We start from the raw sequence: 17881 nt of genomic DNA, 5'->3' as shown, positions 1-17881 counted from the left end.
GGGCCACGGCGGGCGCTGCGATTGGCGGGCGCGCCGCGGTCCCGCCCCCGCGCTGTTGTCCGGGCAGGGAAGATGGCGGCGGCCGCTGTGCAGCGCATCGGGGGCGGGCTGGGCCAGGGGCTGAGGGAGCTCCGCATCCACCTGTGCCAGCGCTCCGCCGGCAGCCGCGGCGTCAGGTCAGCGCGGGGATGGGCCGGGACGGGGCCGGGGGTGCTCGTCCAGGGCAGCGAGACAGCCCCGGGCTGAGCCACAGGAACCCGCCGCTCCTCCTTCCCTCCGCAGGGAATTTATCGAGCAGCACTATGTGACCCTGAAGAAGGCAAATCCCAACTTCCCCATCCTGATCCGCGAGTGCTCCGGTATCCAGCCCAAGCTCTGGGCTCGGTACGGTAAGTAGGGGGTGCCCGCCGGGAAGCGCCGTGGAACGATCAGGGAATGGTTGGGGTGGAAGGGACTTGAGGCACCACGGGTGTTTTTGGGAAGGATCGGAGGGAGGTGCGTGGGGAAAGGACAGGCACGGGAAAACGGGGCTGGGGAGAATCACGGGCAGACGCGATTTTGAAGCGGATTTCATGCGCTGCCACCTCCTGCCAGGGGCAGGGCACCTTCACGGGCCCGGGTGCTCGCAGCCCCGGCCCGCCCGGCCTGGCACGCTGCAGGCCCGGGGCAGCCGCGCCGGGGCCCGCCCGGCCTGCAGGGACGGACTGCAGCTGCGGGCTGCAGCTCGGCTGCTCGGGGGTTCCGGGAGGGAGCAGCTGCCCTCGGACCAGGCTGTGGGGTCACCCCAGGGAAGTGAGCCGGGGGAAGCAGAGCAGGGCCCAGTGCTCAGCAGGGCCTTTCCAGCCTCTGGCCGTGATCTCCCACCCCCGTCACTACACAAAAATGTGCCTGTTTCTCCTTTATTTTCACTGCCTTCTCAGTGAAACACCAAGAAGGGAGCAGAAAAGCCCTTCTTGAAAGGATTTGTTTTCTTCAAAGGTCATCTGGGCTGGAAAAAAATAATTTAGAACCTTTGAAAAAGAAATGCAGTGACTCTTTAAGCACGTTTCCCAGGATGAGCGCACGGATCAGGGGAGTCTCGTGTGTCTGGGTGGGACTGGCAGGGAAATGGAGCCCGGGGTCAGCCCAGGTTGGGCAGGTGTAGGAAGTTTTCAGGCTGCTTTCCTGAGGGGAGCACTTTGCTGGGATGAGGCTGAAGGCCACAGGGTTGCTCTTGGATGTGTCTCTGCCCAGCCGGAGCTAACACAAGGAGACTGGGAAAGGTGTTGAGCTGCTTGGAGTTCTTTCCAAGGGAAAGGAGGAGAACAGGAAAGGTGGAAGTGATAACTTGGGCACATGGAGGAACACTGGGACGTGGTGAGAGTGGAGGGGTGGTGATGGGAGCCTGGGCTGTGACATCAGTGCCTTGCACCAGGAAAGGACCCTGCCACCCTCTCACCCTGCCTGTATTCCCGCAGAGTTTGGGAAGGAGAAGAGCATCCCACTGAACAACCTAAGTGTGGATGAAGTGGGCAAGGCCCTGGAGAGCGCTGTGAAAGGCCACGAGTGACGACAGACAGGAAGTACACACGTGCTGCAGACTCGACTGATTATCTTTAATGTCAAAGATGTATCTTTAATTTATCATTTCATAAACACAATGTGCTTACCTTGAGCTTGGTGGTGGCTGAGAGCCCAAGGAATGGCTGATGCAGCCGTTCACCCCTCCCTGGCACAGGAGAGTCTGCCTGGGCTGCAGCTCAGCTCTGCCCCTGCTCCAGGCTCTGGGGGGCACTGGGCTGGTGGTGGTGACAAGGACCAGCCCCCCTGCAGCCAGCACTGGGCACTGAGCAGCTCTTGGGAAGCCAGGCACAGGGTGAATAGTTTATTCCTCCCCTGGCAGTTCAGGGAGGGAAGGGAGGGGGCAAGGCCTAGGAGGAGGCAGCCAGTGTGGCCTGGCAGGCACTGGGGGCTCCTGGGGGCTGCCTGACCACGGCCAGCAGTGCCTGTGCCCGCTCCTGCAGCTCTGGGGTGCTCTGGTGCTGCTCCAGGGCCTGGTGCCCACCTTGCCTGGTGAAATCAGCAGCAGCCTGTGTGAGAGGAGAGGGTGAGAGCTGGCTGGGTGCTACAGCTGATCATCTCTGCCCAAGCCACCACATCCCAGGGAACGGGGCTGAAGGAATTCCCCAGAGCCCTCCCAGACCTGCATTCCCAATCCAGGTAATCCCACCATCCTGGTGGTTGGCTGGGAAGGACTCTAAAGCCCATCTCATTCCCACCCGGTGCTCCAAGCCTCATCCTGCCTGGCCTTGGACAGCCAGGGATGGGGCAGCCACAGTTCCTCTGGGCACGCTGAGGCAGGGCCTCCCACCTCACAGAGAATGCATTCCTGTGATCTGCAGCAAGTGGAGCAACCTCAGCAGGAGCAGAAGAAAACTTGGGGTAGAAACAACTTGCCCCAACATCAGTCCTTGCCAATAAGGAAGGACTTCTGCACACACAAGAAGGGCTTCCACCCACCCTCTGCATCACAGTGTCCTTTTGGGCAGGGGCCTGGCTGCTGAGGGGTGGAGGGTGGTGTGACAGTCACTGAGGGCACTGTTAATCAAATTGCAATAATCATCCCCCTCCCCAACAACAACAGCCCCCACAGTAATCATTCCCCATCCCCTTTACAATCCTGCCCTGGGCTCTCACCTCTGGGCAGTGCAGGAAGAGGAGGTGCAGCAGCTCCAGGCACTGCCCCACGGCCTCGGGGTCGGGCAGGGTGAGCAGGGGCAGGAGCTGGGCCAGGAGGGGCTGCTGGAGCAGCTGCTGGCACTGGGACTGTCCCTTCTCTGCCAAGTTGCACAGCACGGTCAGGACCTGTGGGAGGGACAGGAGCAAGTGAATGCTCCATGGGCACATTCCTGACAGGCTTGGGAGGGCTCCCAAGCGCTCCCCATGTCACAGAATGGTGCAATGGTTTGCCTTAGAAGGGACCTTAAAGCTCATCCAGTCCAACCCCTGCCATGGCCAGGATCACCTTCCACTATCCCAGGTTGCTCCAAGCCCATCCCTTCTCTGGGCAGCCTGTGCCAGGGCCTCACCGCTCTTACAGGAAAGAGTTCTTCCCAATGCCCCATCTAACCCTGCCCTCTCAGTGTGAAACCATTCCCTGTTGTTTTGTCACTCGTGCCCTTGCTTGAAAGTCCCTCTCCACCTTTTTTTCTTGTCCTGTCAGGGTCTTGCCCACAGCCAAGTGCCCACCAATCCACTGGATTTGGAAAGCCTTCTCCACACCCACCCCAAGGTACTGTTCATCCCCCTGCCAGGCAGACCCAGCCTTGCCACCCGCTCCTGGCAGCATCCCCAATCTCCTAAAGCTTTGGGATCTTTCAAACCTGGGAGCCTTCCCAGGCTGGCCCCAAGTTAACACCTCCCTTGGGACCACTCTTATGCTGGGACAAGGCTCTGCCAAGGGCACATACAGCTGGAGTGGCTCCAGGGGAGGTGGCTGGTGACTGCCACCACACGAGACCTTCCAAGCTGTCACTGCTGCCCCATCCGCCCTCCAACTCCAGCACTGTCAGCGTGGGATTCATGTCCCTGAAACTCCAGCGCTTCCCCACCATTCCCAATGCTTGGGGCAAGGTTCACCAGCACAGTGGCCATCTGGGAACACGTCAGGAGCTGCAGCAGGGCCGGCAGCAGGTCCAGGCAGAGCAGAGCGGAGCAGAAGAAGGGATCATCCGCTGGGTGGGCAGAGAAGGAACGTGTGAATAAAACCAGGGTGGGTGCCAGCAGTGCCACCAGCCGAGGGACACTCACCTGTGAGGTTGTTGAGCAGCCACAGGCACTCCTGGACGAGGAAGGGGTGCTGCTGCAGGAAGCACTGCAGGATGAGGAAGAGGGCGATGAGCAGGCGCCCGTCGTGGCCCTGGCCCTGGCAGCCTGGCTGTGCCAGCAGGTTACTGAGACACCGCAGCACGGGGCACACGAGCTGTGACACAGGGACACGCCAAGCCCTTTAGCTGAGCAGTGCCCCCACAGCAATCCTGAGAACAGCCAGCACCCTGCCCACCTCTCACCAGCTCCAGGCCCTCGGGAGCATCCTGGGGGATTTGGGAAGCCAGGTCGAGCAGGAGCGAGGTGAGCGCGGGCACGGCCCCCAGCGCCAGCAGCAGCACGTTGTCTTTGTGCCTGCAAAGGGAGGGACAGTGCAGTGGCCTTGGAGCTTGGAGAGGGGAAACTGCCACATCCCCTCACCAAACAACAGGGCCTGGAAATTCAGAGTGCTCTCCTGAACCACCACAGGGCTTATTTCACGTTGGAACAGCGGCTTCTTTCACATTGGAATAGCAGATTTTTTTCTGAGCTTATGAGAAAATTTAAAAGCCCATGAAAAACAGACTCACTGGAAATATCTATGTGGGTTTGGGAACGACAGCCCTGACCCTTGAGTATCTACTCATTCCTTGGCTCCCGTGGGATTGCTGGCACAGCCCAGAAGGGTGGCCCTGGGCCAACCCCACAAGTGTGAGGATTCAGGGAGCTTGCCTTGGGAAGTGTGGGGGACAACTCCAGGCATGGGGAAGCAATTTGGGGGCATTTCAGAGAACTAGAAACACCCTCCTCAGGTTCATCACCCTTTACCACCCTGCAAAAGAGCTCAGTGATCCTGCAAACAGCACATGTGCTCAGACAGGAGTTCTGGGATACCCAGGCTGGCTGAGGAATTGCTTTCCCAAGGGAAAAGGGGAGGCAATCCAGATCCCCTTGCAGGACTGTGAGCCTTCGTGCTTCTGTTTGGCTGCCCCAGGGAACTCAAAACAAGGAGAAAACTGCATTTACCTACAAATGACGTAGTGGAGACACCAGGCAAACTCCACAGCCGCTCCCATGCCAGCCTTGAGGCCGGAGCAAACCAGCTGGAGCATGTGCTGGGGGAGAGCCGAGTCCAGGACCAGCCTGGGGTCAGAGAGCAGAGTTAATGGAGGCACGGGCTGGAGCACAGGCAGGACACCAACAGGGAGACACAAACCCTGAGCAGGGAGCTGCTGTACCCCATCCTGGGGGCCACAGGGTCCAAACACACACCTGGAAGGGACTCTGAGCCAAGAGCTGCGGCCTTGGGCTCTCCCTGTCCATGGCAGGGCCTGGGGACACTCGGGACACTCTGACTGGGGTCGCATTTTTGGCACTGGGGGCTGTCAAGTTGATCTTTTCCTTTGCAAGAGGAACACAGCCAGAATTCCCTGCGAGCCTTCCCTGCTCTATGCTGGCCTTTACTGAAATACCAGAGCTGTCTGCTCAGATGAGGCTGAGGGAGAGGAGCCAAGCCCTGCACCCTGAGCTGCATCAAAACTTGCACAGTTCTGGTAGGATTCTGCCCTGAACTATTAATGTCACTGGGATGGGGAAGGCCTCGTGTCCCCAGCACACAAATACCACTGGAGGCCCCGGGGCCCATCCTGGTGCAGGGTTCAGAGGCTCAGACTCACGGGATGATCTCCATGGGCGCTTCCTTGGCTTGGAGGAGCTGTGAGAGGACATAGCCCACACCTTCCAGCACTGCCTCGTGAGGGGACTGCAACCAAAGAGAACAGAGCTGATCCCTCCTGACAGAGCCAGGGCCCCGGGGTGACAACCAAACCCAGCTGAGTGGCACAGCCCTGCTGTGCTTGGAGAAGAGGGGGCACAGAGGGGACCAGGATGGACAAAGGAACCTCTGGCCACACCAGAGCTGAGCTGTCCCCCTCCCCACATTCACTGGGCTTAGCCCAAACACAGCAAAAGTCCTGGTTTGAGCATTTGGACCTGCAAACCACAGCCCTGCTGGACCCAGGCCAGGCAGAGGGGACAGGGCTCCTGTGCTACAACTGTACCAGGCAGCCAGTGGATGGGGGGGCTTCAGCTGGAGAAGAGCACAAGGTGCTGAGCTGAGCCCTGAGAACGAGCACAGGGGAGCCCACAAGTGACCCTCACGCTCGTGGGAACAGCTCTCTGCAGTTTCCCCACTGCTGGAAGGAGGGCTGGTGACTCAGGGCTGTCAGCCAGAAAAGTTTCTCCAGGGCACAGCAGAAATGCGGCTGAGCTGTTTCACCCACCTGGATGCAGGATGCCAGCACTGGAATAATGCCCTGAGGCAGCAGTTGCTTCCTCACAGCCTCACTTTCTACTACGAGGTTCCCCAGTGTGTACAAACACAGCTCCTGCAAGAACACAGCAGAGCAGGAGGTGACCCTGTGGGCAGCCAGCAAAGCCCCAGGTCCCACACAGTGCCCTGAGCAGGGCAGGAGCTGGCCTTGGAGGGGCAAACACAGATGGATGCTGCCGGGCTCTCCAGCCACCCCATTCCCAGCTCAATCAGGTTCAGTTAGTATTTTTTCTATCTGGCTGAAGCTGGGATCTGATCACTCCCACTTTGGAGGTTTTTCAGGATGACATTTCCCTGAGCCCCCTCTGGCTCTCCTGAAGCCTGCCTGTGTGCTGCATTCAAGGATCAGCAGTGGGGTCACTGCCCACCTCGCTCCTTAGCTCTGAGCCTGCCTGCTTCCCATGGAGCAGCTGGAAAACACGTGGGCAGCCCAGAGCTGCTCCAGCTGTTTGCTCCTTTCCAGATCAAGTTGGAAAGCATGGAGCCACAGGCACTCTGTCTACTCCTATCCTTTCTTTCTTTTCCTTATATATTTTCTTAAGTGACATCTTTGTACTTTTATATTGTTTCATTTCTATAGAAAACAACCAAAATGGCTACATACCTCCTTTCCATTGCAACCAAATTGTTCTAAAATAAACCTACCATATATACACACACATATATGTACATAGACATGGGCCATTCAGTGTGGCTCCTCTCTAATCCAACCCAAGGGATGTGTGATTCACAAGAACTCAGTTACCCCACCTCAGGGGCAGGTTGTAACACCTGGGCACTGGGAACAGTCCTGGTTGGAACCAAAGGCTGTGATGCCAGAAGATTTTTGCTTCCAGAGGGCCCCATCTCAGCAGCACTCCCACGTGAGCCACGTGTGACCAGAAGAGGTCAACCCCAACCACACCAAAGGATTCCCAGGTGCACGTGGATCTCACCGTGAGCTCCAGGCTGTGTCCCGACAGGTAGGTGAGCAGGTAGGAGGTGACAGGCAGACACGCCTCGGCCACGGCGGGGACACTGGAGTGGGACAGCTCGTGCAGACAGCGGGCAGCCTCCAGCTGCAGGTCAGCCAGGCTGCTGGTGAAGAGCCCGGTGAGCGTCCGGATGCTGCCGTCCAGCCTGGGGGACCCAAAGGCTGCTGTCACCTCCCAGCTCACCCACCCAGGCACAGGGACACAGGGCCCCTCGGGACATGCCCCTGGTGACAGCCACGGCAGGCCCGGGCTGACCTGACAAACTTCTGCTGAGTCTCCTCGTTCTGCAGAGCCCAGCGCAGGCGGCCGAGCGATCGCTTCCTGTCCTCCGAACCCCTCTGCACCCCCCTGAGCAGCTCCAGAACCTGGCCAGGGAATTCAGAGGTGGGTGAGCTTCCAGCACTGCCAGCATGAAGATTTGGCCCCGTTAATCCTCGAGGCAAGGGAGCCCAGGGCATAAAGGTGGGCACAAGGAGCCTCAACTGCACCTGGCAGTGAACCAGAACCATTCCCAAACCCACCCCTGCCCAGCCTCCTTCACATGCTGAGTCTGGGGAAGACCCCCAGGACCCCCATTGACACAGAGAACGTCAGGTTCTTCACCTCATCGTCTGAGAGTGGGTCTGGCACGACGTCTGCTCCATCCTGTGCCCCCTCCTGGGCCGCGCCGTCCTCCCGCAGGAGCCGCTTGCTGACCAGCTGCTCCTGCCGCCGGGCCTTCCTGAGAGCTGCTAGGACACGTCACCACCTGCCCTGCCCACTGCAGGACGCTCCTCCATCCCACCCAAGAGCCTCACTCCTCCCTTAATCCAGGGGGGAACTGCCCATTCCTCCCTGTGCAAGCCTGGAAGGGATGCACGAGCAGGGACTGCACCTGGAGCTGGGCTGAGGGTCGGGCACACAAAGTGTGAGGCCACTGCTGGGAGAATGGGCAGGAAAACGGGACCAGCTGGAGGGACCTGAGGCTGGATTTCACACACGATCATAAAATCATTAAAGTTGGGAAAGACGTGCAAGATCGTCAACTCCAGCCTTCAACTGAACACCACCATGGCCATTAAGCCATGCCCCAAGTGCCCCATCTACTTGCTTTTGGAAAACACCTCCAGGAATGGTCACTCCACCACTGCCCTGGGCAGCCTGTTCCAATGCCTGACCACCCTTCTGATGAAGAGATTTTCCTTAAGATACACCCTGAGCCTGCCCTGGCCCAGCCCGAGGCCGTTCCCTCTCCTCCTGTCCCTGTTCCCTGGGAGCAGAGCCCGACCCCCCGGCTGTCCCCTCCTGTCAGGAGCTGTGCAGAGCCACAAGGTCCCCCCTGAGCCTCCTTTGCTCCAGGCCAAGACGTAGGCGAGACCTTGGAACACACAAAGAGTGGGCGGGCTGTGGAATAAACGGGGAATTCATGGCAGAAACCCCAGGGTTAAAATCTGGAGCTGTAAAACGCCTCCCCGAGCGGGCAGCGGCGCCGCTCACCCCGCGCATCCCGCGGGGCGCGACCGGGCGGGGCGGGCGTGGGGCGGCGAGGGCTGAGCTGGGGGGTCCCTCCCACCCACGGGGGACCCCGCAAACCCCCGGCTGTGCCCGCTGTCCCCGGCCGGACCTGCCTCTCGCTCCCGCCGCCGCACCCGCAGCTCCTCCGCGCTGCGCCCGCCGCGCCGGCCCCGCCGCCGGCCCCACATGGCGGAGCGGGAGGAGCGGGACGAGGAGGAGGAGGAGGAGCAGGAGGAGGAGGAAAAAGCCGTCCTGGGGCGGTCCCGGGGCGGGGAAAACACGATCCCGGCCCCCCTTCGCAGCCGGAGCGCGCAGCCCGCTCCGGGCACGGGCGGCGGTGCCCCCCAGGGATGGGTGCTGGTTGTGCTGAGGGCAAAAAACAGCCCCCAGAGATTCACCAGAAATACGGAACAAGGCGGCTCAGTGCCCAGGGACCTTCCGCCGTGGTGGTGGGGACCGAGGGACAGAGGAGTTCCTGCTTCCCCAGCGAAGTGTTTGGGGAATTTGCAGCTGGAGGGCAGAAATTGAAGGTACCAGCCCCGGCAGAGCTGCCAGGCTCGTCAAAAGGGGCCGGGAGGAGAGCTCAGAGGGCGGCTGTGATTTTTCCATCATGCACTCAGCAGCAGCTTCATGGAATTCCAGACCCATTTGGATAGGAAGAGACCTTAAAGCTTATCCAGTTCCAACCCCTCCAGCATGGGCAGGGGCACCTTCCACCATCCCAGCTTGCTCCAAGCCCCGTCCAGCCTGGCCTTGGACACTTCCAGGGATGCGGCAGCCACAGCTTCTTTGGGCAGCCTGTGCCAGGAGCTGCCCACCCTCACAGGGAAGAATTTCTCTCCAACATCCCATCTAACCCTGCCTCTGGCAGTGGGAAGCCATTCCCTGTGTCCTGTCACTCCAGGCCCCTTTCCAAAGTTCCTCTCCTGAACTTTCTTTAGGCCCTGGAAGGGGCTCTGAGCTCTCCCCTGAGCCTTATCCAGGCTGCAGAGCCCCATCTCCCAGCCTGTCTGCACAGCAGATGTTGTGCCCAGCCCTTGGAGCATTTCTGTGGTCTCCTCTGGACTTGTCCAGCAGCTCCATGTCCTTGTGCTGAGGAACTTCATGTAAACCGAGGATGTAGAAAAGCAGTCACGGAATTGCTGAGCACCTGTGCACAAGAGTCCCAGAGAGCAAGGGGCCCCAGCCCAGCTGCTGTGGCACCAACGTGTAGTGCCACATTAACTGCAACAAACTGGGAGTTGCATTGTCCAGCCCTGCAGTTTCATTGTTGGAACCCTGGATGCTGAGAATTTCAAACTTTCTGTGCTGAAAGGCACAGACCCACAAGAGAACACTGCATTTGACCTGAAGCTGTGGAGAAGGCTTCCAAAATTGATTAATAGCACTGGGATTATGGGTGTGGAGTTGGTTAGAAGTTTGTGATCTTACAGGGTAGGAAAACTTAAATTTGTTATTTTAGTATATGGTGATATATGGGAGCCAAGATGGAGAATTTGGGGGTTGGGTTAGTTGTCTTTTTTGCACCTTATTCTTCCTTCTTCTTCATGGATCTGGGTGGTTTTCTCTAATTGGGTGAAAGGTGCCCACGTTGCAGGTTTTGGGTGATCATAATTGGGTTAGAAGCATAAATAATATAGATGTCAACTGTTTATTGGATAATTGGGAGTTAAATTGCCTTGAATAGACACAATTTTAGCTTACTTTCTCGACTTGTTAGAGAGAGCTCACATCTCATGAGTTTGTAATGGATAAGGATAATAAACTTCAGAGTGAGACTTCAGAAACAACATCTCCTGAGTTTTATTTGCCCTGACCTTGGAGCAAGAAAGGGCCTGGCATTCCAACATTTCATTACTTTTCTGAAGCCCTCTATGAATCCAACATAGGCAGAGAAATCTCTGGGAAAGAAAAAAAATCCTGACAGATCATAGAATCACAGAACCTTTTAGCTTGGAAAAGATCTCCAAGATCGTCAACTCCAACCTTTGACCACCACCTTGTCAGGCAGAGCAGAGCACTCAGTGCCACATAAAGCATTCCTGGAACACTTCTGGCTCCTCCTGGTGCAGGAGCGCCCTGAGCAGCTCCAGGCTGCCTGGACAATGGGTGGGAATTGTGCCATCCCCATCCTACATGGAACACAGGTACCTGGGCACGGTCTGGATGCCAGGTATGACAGTCCTGTACCCTCCTGCATTGCCTGCAGGGTGCTCAGCACCCGGGGACAGCAATACCAGAGCATCTGGAAGGGCTGATCCCGAAAGTGCATTTGGGGAGCCTTGCCCGCGCTCTGTTCTGTCACCCTTCCTAGGAAAGCCGGCGGCGCTGGCACTCCGGCCACAGCCTTGCCCAGCCCGCAGCCGCAGGGAAGCGAAGCAGAAGTGGCTCGGGTGGCTCCGTCCTGCTCAGGAAGTCACGCTGCGGGAGCGAGGGCTGTGCCCGGGAGCCGGGCTCGAGGTGTCTGTCCAGCCCCGGCCGCGGGCAGCTCCAGCGGCGGCAGCTGGAACACAGCTGGAGCACCGGGGGCTCCTCCGGCGGGGCCTGGGCAGCGCCGGGGGCCGCACGGAGCCGAGCTGAGCGCTCGGAGCCTTTGGCACCTCAGCGCGGGATTTGGCAGCAGCTGGAGGAAGGAGCGGAGCAAGGAAGCGTTTGGGTGTGAGCTGGCTGGTGAGTCACCGGACAAACCCACCCCGCTGCTGCTCCGCGCTGCGAGGGGCGCTTGCTGCAGGTGCCGCAGGACAGCGGCTGCTCGGGACGGTGGTGCAGCCCCGCCGCGGCACGGACAGGTAGGGAGAGCTCTGTCCTGGGTGGGCTTTGGGATGCGGCCAAGGAAAGGCTGAGCAGGGCTGGTGCCAGCCCAGAACTGCTCGGAGCAGGAGGCTGGGCTGGAGACCCCCAAAGACCCCCTTTGAGCTGAGTCAGCACATATTTAGGAGCCTTTAATCTTTGCTTGCTGGTTCTTTTGCAGTCCGGTGATCAGAGATCAGACTCTGTCAGCTGACCAGCTTCTGGTGCTGACAGGGATGTGTTCACACCTTCGGGGTCATTTTCTACCTCCCCTCTGGGGGCTGGTGATGAATCAAACCGCTGGGTGAGAAAGGAGAAAACATGAAGCCCTCTGTTGCAATTTCCTGCCCCAGATTACAGAGGAACAAACAGAGCTGGGGCTCTCTCCCTGGTCAACTGATACATCTGGCTTCACTGCCTGTAATTCCTCATTTGTAGTCTCTCCAGGCGTTTCCTGGTCAGGCAGCCCAGGCAGGACAGTGCAGAGCCTCGGGAGACTCCCTGCTGCGGGCAGGGCGGCACAGCTGCAGCTCCTGGGCATTTGGCTGCCGGCCCGAGCGTTGCCCGAGTCACGGCTCAGCGGCCAGGCGGGTGCAGGGGGGATGAGGGCAGTGCCCTGTCCCCGAGGGGTGGCTCTGCAGGGCTCAACCTGTCCAAGCCATCCCTCCAGTCTGGGCCACAGTGATCCCCTCAGCTGCCATTCACCGTTTCTCCTCCAGTTTTTAGGTTGTTCACCATGAGTGTGGCTGTGCTCCTGCTCCTGGGGCTGGGGCTGCAGGTGGCAGAAGGCAGAAGGGACAGGTGTTTCTTCAACCGCACTCAGGAGTCCTGTGTGTGCTACAACCTGTCCGAGGAGACCATGGGCAGCATCATCCAGTGCCTCCCAGCAACTGTGGTGGAGTTTTGGGGCGGAGATCTGGAGAAATACGCAGCCTTCCCCATCAGGGACCCGGACTCCTCCGTCATTGACACGCTGGGCTCCCTTGTCATCCAGAAAATAATTATTGGAAACGTCCTGGTGCCTGAGACACTCCTCGCCCGTGTGCTGAGGTTCTTCTCCTACACCCACGTGCAGGAGCTGGCCTTTGAGAGCTGCATTTTCCAGGGCACAGGCGACTGGAGTGACATGGATGGGCACAACCTGCCCATCCTGTCCCTGAGCTTCCAGAATGTGACATCTGCCCCGCTGACGGGCCGTGAGCAGGCCTTCTCCAGCCTGAGCAGCTGGCTGGGGACACTGCAGGAGCTGGCTGTCACCGGCTCCCGCCTCAGCAGCCTGCCCTGTGCCATCGGGAGGGTGTTCGGAGCCCTGCGCTCCCTGAGCCTGGCACAGAACAGCCTCGGGGACGGGAGCCTGGCCCCCGCCTTCTGCCAGGGAGCTTTCCCTCAGCTCCAGCAGCTGAGTCTGCACCACAACAACCTGAGCTCCTACCACGGCGTGTGTGAGGGCGTGGAGCTGCTGCCGGAGCTCCGGCACCTCGACCTCAGCCACAACGAGCTCGTGGCAGACCCATCCTCCTCCTGCCAGTGGCCGCCATCCCTCCGGCACTTCAACCTGTCCAACACTGGCTTGGATGAAGTGCCAACACCGCTTCCTCCCCACCTCGAGGTGTTGGACGTGAGCCACAACCACCTCCACGCTGTAGACATCTCCCTCAGCTCCATGAAGAAGCTCTTCCTGAATCAAAACCTGCTGCAGGCCGTCCCCTCCATCAGGAACTACCCCATGCTGGACACCCTTCACCTGGACAACAACTCCATTTCGGAGCTGCCCAGGGATGAGGTGAAGCTCCTGGGGCGCCTGCAGGACGTGGCTGTGGCTGACAACCCCTTCAGCTGCTCCTGCTCTGGGGCCGGGGGGCTGCAGGCGCTGGCGGCCACGGGGCACCTGGGGCAGGGCTGGCCCGGGGACTACAGGTGCCACTCCCCGGCACAGTACCAGGGCTGGCAGGTGGCACAGGTGCCCGTGTCAGTGCTGCGCTGTGACCTCGCCGCCGTGGTGGCCCCGCTCTGCGTGGCGCTCGCCCTGCTGGCTGTGGCTGGGGCCGTGTGTCTGGCCAGGAGCAGGCCCTGCCGCAGAGCCTGAGGGGCACCGGGACCCTTCCCTGCGGAGCTTCCCCACAGGGGAGGCTCACAGCTCCCCGTTCTGGTGAGGGGCTCTTGCTGGGCTCCCCGGTGGAGCAGGGCTGTCCACAGGGATGTCCTGCGGTGCCTGTGGCCAGCCAAGTCCCGGGGCACCCCTCATTTCCAGCCCCACAGCCACACGCTCCCACTGGGGATGTCACTGTGGCCAGCTCCAGCTCCCCCAGCCCCAGCACACCCCACTGTCCCTCCATGTCACCTGCCCTGGACAAGAGGAGCCCAGCTCCATCACATTCCCATGGCAGCACTCAGATGCCCCCCCAGCCTTGCTGGGCTCTGCTGGTCCCTGCCCAGAGCCCCCCACACCTTTTAGCCCCACCAGTCCAGGCATCCTTGGAGCCTCCATGGCCCTGTGCTCATCCTCCCTCTCCTCACCCGGGGCTCTGGCTGGCCAGGATGTCAGGTTTCGCAGGATGCTGCTTGGCTGCTCTTCAGCCTAAGAGAAAAACTGAAAAAAATCACAAAAGACAGGAAAATTACTAAATTAAACACCCTGCACAGAAATGCTAATGAGCTGGAGCAGTTCCTTACACCTCGACCTGAGGCACTGGCAGATGGGTCCAAGTGGGACCTTGAGAAAGTTCAACCAGAAACTTTTTAAGTGATAAGAAGAAAATTAGTTTGTTCTGGGTTTTCAGAGAATATCTCACAGTAAGGAGAAAATGGATTATGGGATGTAGGACTGGGGAATATTCAAAGGAAAGGGGTAGGTGGGGAAGGGACAGGCATGGGAAAACAGGGATGGGAGAGAATCACAGAATCACAGGGCAGTTTCAGTTGAAAGGTACCTCAAAGCTCATCTCATTCCACCCCCTGCCATGGGCAGGGGCACCTTCCACTGCCCCAGGCTGCTCCAAGCCCTGTCCAGCCTGGCCTTGGACACTTCCAGGGATGGGGCAGCCACAGCTCCTCTGGGCAGCTGTGCCAGGGCCTGCCACCCTCACAGGGAGAATTCCTTCCCGACATCCCATCTATCCCTGCCCCTGGCAGTGGGAAGCCATTCCCTGTGTCCTTGTGAGAAGGGGCTGGTGGCAGGTGGGCAGTGCTCACCTGGCCAAGCCCTGCTCTTCCCCAGGCCCTGTCCTGCCTCTGCATTGAAGTCTGTGCCTGGGTGTTCCCCGTGTCCCTCCCTGTCTCTGTTTGGCACAGGTACCCATGGCCAGCGGGCAAACACAGCCTGGGCTGGCTGGGTGGGGGAAAACAGAGTGTGGGAAGGACCAGAGTGTGGAGAGCGGCTGAACAGGGCGCGGGGTCCGGGCGTGGATCGGAGGAACTCGGGCTCTGCTCATGTCCAGGTGTGTCCCTGCCCGGGTGGAGGGGCTGTGGGGCTGTGCCACCAGCCCTGAGCAGCCCGAGGTGGGGATGGGGCTGTGCCCTGGGCTGCGGGAGGGCCGTTGGTGGCTCAGGGTGCTGGCAAAGGCTCTGCTGGTGTTAACCAGGGTGCACAACAGGGTGCCCCTGCACCTTGGGAGTCCTGGCCTGGCTGGACATGGAACAGGGAGCAGCTGCTGCTGATGGATGAGGAAGGAGAAATAAATCCCTGTCTCCTGAATCCTAGGCTTTGCTATGCCTTGGGAGCACCACACAGGGCCACCTGCCTGGTCAGGGCCAGGCCCTGCCACAGAGCAAGAGGCAAGTGTGTGACCCTTCCCAGCAGTGCTGCCCCACAGGGCTCCCTGGGAAGGCTCACAGGACCCCCAAGTGCTCTTGGAGTCCCCAAGGGCTCCCCTGTGGAGCAGGGCTTTCCCCCAGCATTATCCCACTGTGGCTTTGCCAGCCAGGTGCAGGGGAACCCCTCAAAGCCCTGTGCCCTGCTCTGTCCCAGGGCTCCACCCCCACAAGGGGTTTTCCTTCTGGCCACCTGCAACTCCCCGAGCCCCAACATGCCCCTGCTGTCCCTGCCATGTGACCTGCCCTGCCCCCAGTGCTGCGTGTCCCACCTGTGTCCAGCTGGCATCAGCCTCGCTCCTGAGGGACCTTTGGGGGCACAGGGGCATTGGTCTCGCTCTGCACAGGGAACAGGCAGGCAGAGGGACACGTGTGCATCTGCTCCTGCTGGTCCTGTCCACGGCAGGGCAGGGGCAGCCCTGGAGCCTCTCTGCTGGTGCCCACCATCTGCACTTCCACAGACAGTGGGAATCCGCAGCACTGGCACTTCCTTCTGTGCTCTCCTGCTGTGACTGATCTCCAGCGGTTCTGTGGTTTGTGGTCACTTCTTGTGACACCCTGTGCGGCAGTCCAAGGTCCCTCATCTCCCAGCCATGGCTGAGATGTCCCTCTTGGAGCTGGGAGCACCCCAGTGGTGTGAGTGGCCCCAGGCACCACCTGCCCTCTGTGGCCCCGCTGATTCCTTGGCCAGCAGGGCCCAGCCCCTGGAACACGGTGCCTCCAGGCTGGCTCTGGCTCTGCCCACAGCCATGAATAATGCAGGAGAACCGGATCCCCCAGGTAACCCCATCCCTGCCCCGGCCAAACAGCAGCTCAGGGGCGCTGCTGCCACACTGCCCATGGACAAGGTGAGTGTTGTGCTGGGGGCCAGCCCAGGCTGGCTTGCAGGGATCTGTCAGGGCTGCCCAGCTCCCTGGGCTCTCCTCCAGCTCCTGCTGGTGCTGAGTGTGTGGCTCCTTCCCCCTCTCTCCGTGCAGGCTGAGCAGGATGTCAGCGTGCGAGCAGCTCTGGGACTGCACCAGGCAGCAGGTAGAGCTCAGGGCATCCCAGAGCCTTCACCTGATCACCAGGGAACAAGGGGACAGGCTGGCAGCCGCAGCTGTGGTGGCACTGGGATCAGGCTGTCAGCGCTGACAGGGACTGGGTGTCCTTCCCGTCCTGGTGGCTCTGACTCATAGCGGGAGGGCTCGGGAATGAGGTGAAGCCCTGGGATGTGGCTCCAGGCTGCAGGGGGAGCAGGACAGGGCTGGGACAGGTGGGGGTGACCCCCCCACCATCCCACACTCGCTGTTTGCAGGGCCAGGAGAAAGTTGGGTGGATGGCAGCAAGGACCTCCTAGAGCTCCTCTTGGCTGGGAAGGAGCCCCAGGTGAGAGCTGCAGGGCAGGGACAGCCAGGGCACGAGGGCCCCTGGGGAGCCAGGAGGGAGCAGGGCTCTGTGCCCCCACCTGCCCCACCTGGGACACACCTGATGGGAGCTGAGGTCTTGGGCTGAGCCTGCCCTCCACCCCTATGGGCCCCTCCCTTGTAGGGGACTCCTGGGGGTTCCCAGAGAGCAGGGGAAGAGAGGGGGTCTCTCCTCACCCCTGCCCATGCCAGGCCCTCTGTGCCACCCCTGCCATCTCCTCCCAGTGTGCCCAGTCCCTCCTTTGCCCTGGCCTGGTCATGCTGGGATAGGGGAAAGCTGAACACTATCCCCCTCCTCTCACCAGGAGAGCTCCCTGACAGTCGATGGTGTTTTCCACTTGGATGCAGGACAGGTACCCAGAGCCCCAAGTCCTCCTCTGTACCCTGTCCCCGGCCACATGGGCCAGGGTCATCTCACCATACTGGCTGTGCCATGCTGGCTGTGCCGTGCTGTGCCATGCTGTGCCATGCTGTGCCATGCTGGCTGTGCCATGCTGTGCCATGCTGTGCCATGCTGTGCCGTGCTGTGCCATGCTGTGCCATGCTGGCTGTGCCATGCTGGGTATGTCTCTCCTACCAGGAGAAGGTCCTGGAGTTGGCAAGACCCCAGCTGGCCCTGGTTCCCCTTGGCTACAGCGTGTCCCTGCTGCTGTGGGACCCCCATGGCCCTGGAACACAGCTGCCCTTCCAGAGTGTCATCTGGCAGGTGAGGACACAGGGGACAGGTGGCAGGGAGAGGGGACAGCACAGCTGTGCAGTGCTGGGCTCCCAGGTCACCCAGCAGACCCCGATCCCACCGGGGCAGGGCTGAGATCCAGCCATGGGTCCCGGGAACCAACAGCTCCCAGCTGGTCCACAGGTGATCGACACTGTCTTCCAAGAACTGGAGGCCATGAGGGATGACACGCAGAGCCTGCAGATGGTCAGCCTGGTGCAGGTAGGGCAGGAGCAGGGCAGGATGTCCCAGATGAGGGTCCCACTCTCTCTCTGCCATTGCCCAGACCCTGCTGTTCCAAGAGCACATATTGCCCACTGCTGGCATGCACTCCCCTCATCCAGAGGGTGACCAGGGACTGCACACCTTTGGATCCCAGGTGTTCTCACCTCTTTCCAGGACTTCCCAGATGTGGGAAGCCTTAGCTGCCCACAGAGCAGCTCCCGGGCTCCAGCAGCATGGTGGGATCAGGATCACCCTCTAAGCCCTTCCTGCACCCATCACAGCTGGGCTTTCTGGGCCAGTCACTGCTCCCTGGGGCCGGAAGGTCCCTCCAGTGTGGCCGTGATTGGCA

General features: G+C 60.3%; 3 protein-coding genes across 5 annotated transcripts; 2 read left to right on the top strand and 1 right to left on the bottom strand.

Moving 5' to 3' along the window:
* The first annotated feature begins 35 nt into the window (after positions 1–35).
* NDUFA2 (NADH:ubiquinone oxidoreductase subunit A2) lies at positions 36–1654 on the top strand. The gene is made up of 3 exons (XM_053991330.1): positions 36–176; positions 283–389; positions 1458–1654. Exons 1-3 carry the CDS (start codon positions 73–75, stop codon positions 1547–1549), a joined length of 303 nt encoding a protein of 100 aa, XP_053847305.1. The 5' UTR covers positions 36–72; the 3' UTR covers positions 1550–1654.
* TMCO6 (transmembrane and coiled-coil domains 6) lies at positions 1577–8774 on the bottom strand. 2 transcript variants are annotated; one of them, XM_053991328.1, is made up of 12 exons: positions 8696–8774; positions 7696–7820; positions 7348–7457; positions 7054–7237; positions 6069–6173; positions 5463–5548; positions 4813–4929; positions 4050–4161; positions 3790–3961; positions 3619–3713; positions 2677–2844; positions 1577–2069 (listed from the first exon to the last, which is right to left on the bottom strand). In XM_053991328.1, exons 1-12 carry the CDS (start codon positions 8772–8774, stop codon positions 1911–1913), a joined length of 1512 nt encoding a protein of 503 aa, XP_053847303.1. In that variant the 3' UTR covers positions 1577–1910. The 2 variants fall into 2 exon arrangements, with proteins under 2 accessions (XP_053847303.1, XP_053847304.1); XM_053991329.1 differs by having other exon boundaries at positions 3790–3853.
* A 2342-nt stretch (positions 8775–11116) lies between these two features.
* On the top strand, positions 11117–14243 carry LOC128814880 (toll-like receptor 2). 2 transcript variants are annotated; one of them, XM_053991178.1, is made up of 2 exons: positions 11117–11256; positions 12096–14243. In XM_053991178.1, the coding sequence occupies exon 2, from the start codon at positions 12113–12115 to the stop codon at positions 13460–13462; it is 1350 nt and encodes a 449-aa protein (XP_053847153.1). In that variant the 5' UTR covers positions 11117–11256; positions 12096–12112; the 3' UTR covers positions 13463–14243. The 2 variants fall into 2 exon arrangements, with proteins under 2 accessions (XP_053847153.1, XP_053847152.1); XM_053991177.1 differs by having other exon boundaries at positions 11117–11375.
* Positions 14244–17881: the final 3638 nt, after the last annotated feature.

Source organism: Vidua macroura, chromosome 15, assembly GCF_024509145.1.
Source record: "Vidua macroura isolate BioBank_ID:100142 chromosome 15, ASM2450914v1, whole genome shotgun sequence".
Lineage (NCBI taxonomy): Eukaryota > Metazoa > Chordata > Aves > Passeriformes > Viduidae > Vidua > Vidua macroura.
Note: the sequence above shows the minus strand (reverse complement) of the source record. Positions and strands in the feature narration are given on the sequence as shown.